This window comes from Nannospalax galili, unplaced genomic scaffold (genome assembly GCF_000622305.1).
Source record: "Nannospalax galili isolate Female #2095 unplaced genomic scaffold, S.galili_v1.0 scaffold281, whole genome shotgun sequence".
Lineage (NCBI taxonomy): Eukaryota > Metazoa > Chordata > Mammalia > Rodentia > Spalacidae > Nannospalax > Nannospalax galili.
Window position 1 is genome coordinate 2,490,347 of NW_008349068.1, and position 10,386 is coordinate 2,500,732.

At 38.6% G+C, this 10,386-nt stretch overlaps 1 protein-coding gene across 3 annotated transcripts in view; it reads left to right on the top strand.

Moving 5' to 3' along the window:
- Pard3b (par-3 family cell polarity regulator beta) overlaps window positions 1-10,386 on the top strand; it is a 1,142,550-nt gene that overhangs the window by 695,754 nt on the left and 436,410 nt on the right. For all 3 annotated transcript variants that reach the window (XM_017801393.2, XM_017801395.2, XM_029569916.1), the window contains exon 14: window positions 6,328-6,427. In XM_017801393.2, the coding sequence (XP_017656882.1) occupies window positions 6,328-6,427 (100 nt within the window). The remainder of the gene's footprint in view (window positions 1-6,327; window positions 6,428-10,386) is intronic.

Consider the following 10,386-nt stretch of genomic DNA (forward strand, 5'->3'; position numbering starts at 1 on the left):
TTTCTATAGAACACAGCACCCTGTTTTCCATTAAGCCTATATTAAGAGCATGAACATAGATATCTATATTAAATACCCTGCCTTCACATGATTTGATTAACCTTTGATTGTCCAGCAATATGCACATGCAGTCTAGTGTCTAAGTTTAAGGTTTTATTCTTAATTCACCCATGACATTCAAAAATTGGGCATAAGACCTCTTCCTTTTTCATGACCTATAAAAATATCTTTGCTGGAGTAATAGTCACACGACATATTTCAGAAGACATTAATATACTCAAGTAAAAAATATACTGTTTCTAGAAAGCAATAACTAAGGTTAAATGAATGGAAGTATAGAATTAAAGTATAAAACTACAACCAGAAAATAAAATTTTAGTAATAAGAGCTGCTCAAAGCACAGGGTCAGATAATACTTAATATTTTGGAGCTGTGTGGAATGTTTATCTTTTGTCTCTTTTGAACAAAACAAGTCCTTTGAATAAAAGTTGCCGTAGACAAGCACTGGAGATTTTGTATATGATCTTCCTCCTGAAGCATAGATATCCATAGCAAAACTTTCACAGAGATAAGAGCAAACAAGTAAAAACTGCTGATCAGCTAAGCACCCGCTTCCTGTTTCACTTCCACCCATATCTGAATTTATTTATTTATTTATTTATTTATTTTTAATTAAAAGAAGCATTTCATTGGTCCGCTTCCTGTTTCACTTCCACCCATATCTGAATTTTTTAAGTTAATATTAAAAACAACCACAACAGCTCTTTCACATCTGTTCCAGAGACTTGGTAGTAGTATCCACTGTGTAGTAAGAGTGGTTCTCTAAGACGTGGGGATAGAGGCTGTGGCCCAGGGGCTTGCTATAGTCTAACCAACTAGCCATTGTTTGTTCGAAGAAAGCCAAGGCTACTTTTACCATACCCTTGTGTGTCTGCACTACACCACTAGCTTGCAAGATTTAGGCTTATCAAAGCATAGACTCATTAAATTTTATGATAGAGTCCAAATGAAATTCTCTTACTTTTCATGGAATCTGATTAGAGATTTGAAATAAATTCTAAAGTTAAGATAGCCTAACGGTATGGAATAATACCATGTTCATCACTTCTTTTCAATCTTAACATTTTATACTTTGAGAACTATGGAACTAGGGGAAATCCTGAGTTTCAAAACCACAGAAGGTGTGATATGCCAAGGAGACTTATGAACCCTAAGGGTTGCTTTACCATGACTGGATTTCAGGGGTTCTTTTAGAAAAACAAGATTAACTTGACAAAATGTAATGTCTGGTGGGGAGAGGAATGGAGACAGCCAAAACATTAAATTTTCTCGTTCCCTTTTCCTTTCCTTTGTATATTTAAAACTCCAGTGTTGATATACTGTGTTCCATCTATTTTTGTAATAACAGTACATACCACCCACAGTTTGCAGGGTACTTTATTTTTTTATTCGATCCAAGCTGTTACACAGAAAAGGAATTTTTAGAATTAACATTTGTAAAACAGTAATATCATAAAATTCTCATGTTGGAGAATTGTCAGGAGTGCCCCCTGTGGGATGAGTATCGTGTTACAAGATAGAAATAGGGATGGGACTGTGTCCCAGAGGCTTCTGTAAACCTGTAGGCACCCAGACAGTTGTGAGGTGAACCAACACTGTATTTCCTGGAGAATTTTCCAGATGGATCGCATCCTAGGCTGAGTAATGGCCTAAGCACAATTTGCCTCTGGTTGTTATGACCTCTCCCCTGCCTGCTCTCCTCGCCTCTTTGTTTTCTCCTGCTTCGCCCCCACATTCAGCTTAAGTTGTTCCATGTCTGCAGAGTCACTTACTGAGTTAGACCTTTCTACCCCTCCTCAGATCAAATATTTGGATTCCGTGCCCTGTCCCACTATATCCATGTTCCCCAGGGTCCTTTAAAGAAACACATAATAGTGGACTTTCCCAAATGTGTATCCTCCTGGGAGCCAGTGCGCATCTAGCATTCCATAGCATGAAGGCATTCTGTCTGCACTGTTGATCCGAAATTGAATTCTACTTTTAGCTTTGCATGTTTGTTGGACACTTTTATGGTGACATACTACCAAGAAAGCAGAGATGTGTGCAACACTGTTACTGCCCCCAAGAAGAGCATGAGGCAGGAGTCATCATATTCTGTACACTCAGCCATTGCAGTGTGAAAGCAACCACAGACAGTGCATGAACAAATGAGTATGGCTGTTTTCAATAAAACTTTATTTACAAATTCAGATGATGGATTAATCTTAGACCAGGGCCATAGCTTACTTACTCATTGTCTAAAACCATGGCCTCTTTTACCCATATTTCTGAATTGGTCTTGAATAAATGGATCCTAAAAAACAACAAAATATTTAATTAAAAGAAAGGCTATTTAGCTAACAATGAAATAGTGACTGGAAGGCACATTGTCAACATTGACAATTGTGGTGTGTGTGTGTGTGTGTGTGTGTGTGTGTGTGTGTGTGTGTATTGGAAGTGCATTATACAGTCAATGAACTTCAAAAATAGTATTTGTAGGGGATTAGTATTCTACAGTTGCACCCCTATACAGAGTTTAACAAAGGTTTTTGAATAAAGAAAAAAATTCCACATAGTATCCGAGTATGCTGAGCACAGTCAACCCATCATCACATTAAGAAAAACAAGTGGGGCAGAGGAATGCAATAAAAATGAAAGATTATAATAAGACTCAAAACAACCAGAGAAGAAGCTGCAGAAGAAAAATAGGAAGACGAGAAAGAGTTATATACAGTCTGGTGAAAGAAACACTGAATAGATTATAGCTTGATATGTCAATAGATAGATCTCATTGCAAAAATGGTACATAGTACATGTTATACAGGTGACAAATGTGCAGACAACCAGAGGCTACAGAATGTTTATCCCTGATTAGGACAGCTATTTCAAACCTCTGTCTCCCAAGGCTTAGGGGTCATTGAGGAAGAGGAGGTGACGGAAGAGATTGTAAGAGCCAAAGGGAGTGGATGCCCACTCAGTTACACATATGAACTCACAATGATGACAGCATACAGGAGACAAAATCCCAGCATAGACATGGGGAAGTGGGTAAGAAATCCCAGCCTAAGGCACTTTTGGTAATTGATGGCTGCTGGGATGGGGAAATACAGTGTCTTGCAGGGATGGGACTCTTGGTAAATCCAGTGAATGGACTTACACTGAAGGACATTTGGGGACACAAATAAATCACATGCTATAGGCTATGAGACATATATATATATATAATCATTAAATTGGGCAGGGGCAGTGAGAAGAGATGTGGATAGGGGAGGGGAATCTAAGTACCATCAAACTATATTGTACAAAAATCACAAAAATTCAATAACAATTTAATTATAGCAATTTATCAAATGGCTCTTGGGTAGAATTTAGGGGAAGATGGGGGGAGAGGGAGAGAGAGAGAGAGAGAGAGAGAGAGAGAGAGAGAGATGAAATAGACAAGCAGACAAGCTGTACCCTTTCTAAACCTCTGAGGCTGGCAATGACATTCATAGCAACTACATTCCATTGACAAGAACTAGTCTAGAACAAGAAGGGGTAGGAAATGGTATACAGGTGACAGATGTTGGCCAAGAAAAGAGTATTCCCTGCTACTGTTATAAAAGCAGAGAACCATGGGAGACAGTGTAGGCTTCATAGAGTAGGTGACATTTCATGTGGACCTTGGAAGTAGGGTAAGACTTTCACAGGTGGAATAGATTTTCCAGTTATTATCAGCTGAAGTAGATAGGCCCTGGGCTGTAGTAGTCAGGACATAGCACATAATCTTGGGTAGCTAATGTGTAGTAGGAGATGAAGTCAGCTGCAAAGAGCATAGACCTTTATTCTGTGAAGTAAATTTGAACAATCAAGTTAGCTGATCACATCTATATATACCACCAGAGTAGAAGTGGACTGCAAAGCTGCAGGTTGAAAGATTCAGACCAGTAGAAGGGAGGTCTTGCTGTGTCCTTGTCCCTATTTGTACAATCTCTGTGTCTTTAAGCAACTTTCTAGCTGTCTGACATCCATCATCACTATCAAGTCACTGGATTAGGGGGCAGTGCTGGCCACCTTTGCTCATCCTGCTTTATTACCCCACACACCTGCTGGTTGAGTCTCCTGCTTCCACCCTCATTCCTAGGAACATGTCAGCTCTGTTACCAATGCCTCCATTCCAAAATAGTCCCTGGAGAAAAGTTAGAGCAGTTCTTGCTATGTGTATCAGAATTCTCTAGATAAACAGAACAAGCAAGAATATGCATAAATGTAAGGAATTGGCTCACATGATTTGGAAGATTGACAATCCCCAAGATCTTAGAGATAAATCATCAAACTGGAGACCCAACAGAACCCTTATGTGGAGTTACAACCTGAATCAAACAGCCTGAGAATCAGTAGAGCTGGCAGTGTGAGTCCCATCCATAGGCCCATCAGGCATAAGATCTCAGAAGAGGCAATGTTTCAGTTTAAGTCCAAATGCAGAATAAAGCAGACATGCAGGGTTAAAGGTAGCCAGGTGGGAGGAATTCTTTCTTACTCAAGGAAGAGCCTGCCTTTGTTCTACTTGGGCCTTCAGCTCACAGAATAAGACCCATCCACCTTGGAGAAGACAATCTGCTATTGATTTAAAACTCCCAGAAGAGTGTGGAGGCACCATCACACCTGGCAGATAGACCCATCAAGCCAGGTGCTCATGCCAGCCACAGTTCTCAAGGGTAGAGAGAATATTTTTTCTTATTCCATCCATAGGAACAAATAGGGTTCACAGTTTATTAAAAACTCACTTTAATAAATGTATACTAGAACTTATCATTTATGAAATAATAATCCTTTATGTTAACTGTCTTAGTTTGCTTTCAATTGCTGCAATAAAAACACTGACCAAAAGCAACGTGGGAAGGAAAGGATTTATTAGACTTACAGCTCACAGACCATCAAGGGAAACCAAGGCAGGAACTCAAGGCAAGAACATGGAGCACAGATCTTGGAGGAATGCTGCTTACTGGCTTACTCCTCTGGCCTGTGGTCAGCCTGCTTTTTTATACAACACAGCACCACCTGCCCAGGAGTGGCATCACCCACAGTGGCTTGGGCCCTCCCACATCACTCAACAATCAAGATGATGCCCCACAGACATGGCTACAGGCCAATTCAATGGAGATAATTCCTCAACTGAGGTTCCCTCTAACCAAGTGTGTCAAGATGACAACTGAAGCTGTGCAACACATTAATTTAGCATTTCAAATGTAGAGTCGCTGTGTAAACATATGCTCCCCTTTTTAATCCAGATACTCTTCTGCTAAAGGTGGTTTTTTTTTTTTTTTCCCCCATTCTTATTTTATTTTATTGGTGCTGGGAATAGAAGCCAAGACTCTGTGCATGTTAGGCAAGTACAACCACTAAGCTCCATCCTCAGTTCCCAATAAAGTATTCTTATCATGACTATAGATTTCAAATTGAGACTTGGAGAGGTTGAGAAATTTTTCCAGATTCACATGGCAAGAAACATGGCAGTCGTGCTGTAAAAATCTTTGTCCTAACTAGAATATTCTATAAACTTTTCATACACTACTTAATTTGTTATTTTATGAAAGGAAATAATTTTCATAATGATTAGCACAATCTGACATGCAACCACATCACATCACACCTTACTTGCTGGTCATATTCATGTGCAGGGTAATGTTATTTTTCCACTACACAGAAGCCTACAGAAGTATGCTTATTTTACTAAGTAGGAAAACAAAAATTCAGAGCCCAGTCTTTTGCTTACAAGGCCTAACATGCAAGTGTCTCCCTTGTGACACAGATGGGAAAAGTGGATTTTTTTTTCCCTTTGTTGTATCTAAATATGAGCATTCACTGGGTTTCAGGGATTTTTATTAACTACTTCTTTCCAATCAGATAAATCCCTACATCATCATAGAATTCAGAGTATTCATTATAGAACCTTATTTTCAAAAGTTTTAAGACATAGAAGACATGTTTTGTGAGTCTTCCACATGTCACAGTAATGAATACATGTCAGACTTTCATAGGTGGCAGAAGGTGGTTGAAATGTGTGGATTTATTGGCCAGGGTGACCAACAGGTCACCAGAGTAGATGCATGGTAGTAGGCACAGGTCATCTCATGCTGGGAGCATTCACTCTCATGTGAAACCTCCCATTCCAGGTGAGGTTTATTGATTTCAAAGTAGGTTTATGTGTTGATTCAAATTGTGTCTGAGAGATGGACTGAAACAAAACCAGGCACTGAATCGTTCTGCCTCCGGTTTACCACTGCTTCATTTGTTCTTTGTTTACAGACCCATTGCTTCCCTCTGACAGATGGGCTGAGAGTGAAGCACGACTATCCCCTCCACCACAGTCCAGTCTGGAATTAGGCCTTGAAGATTACAACCACAGGTATCGATGGAATGATATATCGTAAATGTTCTCGGTTATGGTTTTTCTGGGAAAACTCAGCAACCTTATTTTAACTTTATTTCTTTCCAGAATGGAAATCTCATAGTCTCTATAATTCCTTTCCGTTGAAAGCTTCTTCTACTAGCTAATAGCATACATGTTCATATTTGGCTTCCTGTACTTTTTAAGATTCATTTCATATAATTAACGTATCTAAGAAAATGGCTGGTTGTTCTTTTATATAAGTTTGAAAATGAGCGTAGTGGAGCTCAAAGAAAAGTTACATGGAGAGGTAGAAAATAAAACTGAGAAAATGTAAAGCTATGGATTGTTTTTCTCTTGGTAATTGGCAAACCCTAAAGGTATTTTTTAAAAAAAGATGTTCCAAGGAAGTTAATGGAATCTAAAAATTAAAGCAACACCATATAATCTAAAATATTGAAAAGGGTATCCAATATTAAACGCACTCTGTAATGGAAACTAGAAGATCAATAATTGTTAGCCTCACACAAGCATGAGAGAGGAGGATTTACTAAGCATACATACTATTTGACTAGTGGAATTCATAGATTTTGTTCTTCTGATGAGTTTTAAATATCATTAAATTGTCTCTTTGCTATTTTCTGTATTTATTATGGCTGTTAAAAAACTGTTTTTATTCCTTCCTGTGTCCCATGATGCTCCTGTGAAATTCCTTCATTTTTCTTACAGCAATGCTAGTGTCATTTGTATTATGCTTTTTACTACAATCTTCTAAGAAGAAAGCAACATGAGAGGAAAGTCGACTCTCAGGGAGAAGCCTGCCCCATATGGTTATCTCTGATTCTTTGTTTTTGCAATCAGTTATTTTACTCAAATGCAATTTCATAAACTATGTTGACAATCAGAATTTGTTGACCAGCTTCTCTGAGGCTTTCTTAGAAGAACATATGGACATAGTCTTGTTCATTTGTGTACATTGTCCTGAAACCAAAAAGATTTTAATAATATAAAAATCAATATTTTAAGTGACTTCATTCATTCTACTGTTTCTCCTGTGTACACAGTATGTACAGTTCCACTGATATGACATGAAGACGAATCACATAGAAATATACAAAAAGAACTCTGCTCAAAGTATTGCAGTATCTGTCCTTGAACTGTACACTACAGAGTGAAAGTAATGAAAATAAGTTGATGCCTGCACAAAAACAAACATGTAGACCAATGGAGTGGGATAGAGAGCTCCAAAACAAACCACAGCTATGGGCACCTAATTTTGGCAAAGGCATTAAGAATAGACACCGAAAAGCAGACAAGACTATTCAACTATGGAGCTGGCACCGCCGGATATGCAGGAAGAATGAATTGAGATCCACATCTCTAAAGTGGATCAAGGACCTTAATTTAAAGTGTGAAATGCTCAGACTGCTAGCTAGAGGAAAACAGGAAACACAACTAAGTTGTAACTATAGGCAGGAACTTTTTGAGCAGGACTTCAATAGTCGAGAAAATATCCCCAAGAACCAGCAAATGGGACTATATGAAATTAAAATGTTTCTGAACAACAAGGGAAACTGTCATCAAAGAACCAACCAACAGCTATACTTGTCAGCAATACGTGAGACAGTCGGTTGATATGTTAATAGGTTGATAGCTACAATACATAAATATCCACAAAAGTTAAACATTAAAACCATGAAACTGCCCATCAGTAAACAAGCTAATGGAATGAACAGACTGTTCCCTAAAGAAAAATCACAAATGGCCAATATTTTTTTTTAAATGTTCAACATACTTAGGCATCAGAGAAATATAAACTAAAACCACTTTGAGCTTCTATCTCCCTCCAGTCAGAATAACTATGATCAAGGAAACAAATGACAACAAGTGATGGTGAGGCTCTGGGGAAAGCGGAATTCTTATCCACTAAAAGTGTGTTATGGTACAACCATTTTGGAAATCACTATGGCAGTTCCTTAAAAAATTAAAAATAGAAATACTATATGACTTGGCTATACCACTCCTGGACATATACCCAAAGGATTCTATTTTGCCACAGAGTTGCTTACATACCCATGTTATTACTGCACTATTCACAATAGCAAGGCAATGGAACCAGCCTAGAAGGTCATCAGCAGATACTATGTTTCAAGGCCATGGATGACAATGTCAAGTTCTGATCAATTTCAGTTGCACAGGGGGAAGCTATAGCTATTAAGAAAAACAAAATTGTGAAATTTGCAGGAATGTGACTAGAACTGGAAGCATTATAATAAGTGAGGTGACCCAAACTCAGAAAGACATAATCAAATGTGTCTCTCATGTACAGATCCTAATTTTTAATATTTGAAATGAAGAGGGAGCCTAGTAAGTGTTCAGTATAAAATGCCTTGAGGGCCCAGATAACTGAACCTCTGCTACATCAGAGAGGCAAAGTGCATGAGCAGTTTCCTGGAGAATACAAAGGGGCCCATGAGAGAGAAGCAGCAGGAAGATACAGGTTTATGCAAGAAGGGATGCATCATTTGTTTAGTGTGGCTGAAACATATGGCATCTGGAGGAAGAATCCATAGCAGGTTGTCTGACATAGTCTTTGAGCACCTTGCTTCTCTAGAGAGAAGTGAAGAACCATTGAAATTTCAAGGCCAGGGATGACAGTGTCAAGATCTGAGCAATTTCTGTGGCATAGGGGGAGGCTATAGCCAAGGAGACTTGTTAGATTTGAGAGAAGCCAGGGAAGAGCAGGGCCTCATGGAAGAGAGGAGTTACATAGGTAGCAAGGACAGAGACTTTTTTTGAGATGGAAAAACAAGTCTAATGCCTTGTCTGTTTCCCTCCTGGGAGCCTGTGACCTGTACCATCCTGCAAGCTGCTGTGTTGCCTAGGTGACCAGCAGCAGTGGGATTTGGAAGTGTGAAGCTCAGTTTGGAGGAAAGACTGGAAGAGAGCCAGGGAGTTTGAGCAAGGGAGGCTGTCCTCCTGCCTTTCAAATAAAACACGTAAAAATCTGTCTAAAATGGGAAAGTGGAGCTTGAAGGAGCAGAGCTGGTCGTATAGCCATAAATATGCTCTTTTAGGGATAGGGGAAACTAAATTTGGTTAAATTTAATGCCTATTCTTTGAACCAATGTGAAATCAGGAAGTCATTGAACTTATATCTGTTGCGTTAATGCTTATTAGAAACAAGTTTAGGATATATGTGTGTAACTAGAAACCAAATATGTAGGAAATGCATTTTTTTGAAACTTGGTAAAATATTTTTATTTAAGAAAGTTATGACCTGGGTGGAGGGATTTTTATTAAATGGTATCTTACAATTTTCTTTTGAACTTCTTTTGTCTTATTTAATACATTGATAGAAGATAGAATACATTTCCTTTATATTTCTCACAGTAAGTTGATTTGTCTAATAATAAAAAGCTTAGGGAAATCAGATTTTTGTTATCTTGGGGTGATTAGAACAATTTACAATTATGAGTGGGGGCAGCAATGGAGTGCCCCACCATACCTTCTAGTATGTAGGTGGAACTTTCAGGTCCCTGAGCTTCTAGATGTGCCTGTCTCTCTCTTCTCTGCTGAATATTGTGTCAAATGCGCAGCTCACTCACAGGGTCTGTGGCATTTTTGCTGTATACTTAGTAATTGTTAAAGCCAAATTAACAGCAAAAAAGTGTATTGAATGTGTTCTTTTTTATTTTGCTTTGGAGAATTTCATACATGATCACAAAATTCTTAATACTTTGTATTATATCTATCTTCCAAGTCCCTCTCCAACTCCTCCCATGCCCCCCCTCAATTTCTTGTCCTCTTTATTATTGTTACTTATGCATACATACATTGTAAACACACACACACACATACACCACACACACACACACACACACACACACACACACACACACACATAATGCTCTGAGTTCATTTAGTGGGGCCTGTGTTTCGGGCTGCTCACTTAGAGTTAGATCCTCTCTCGTGGC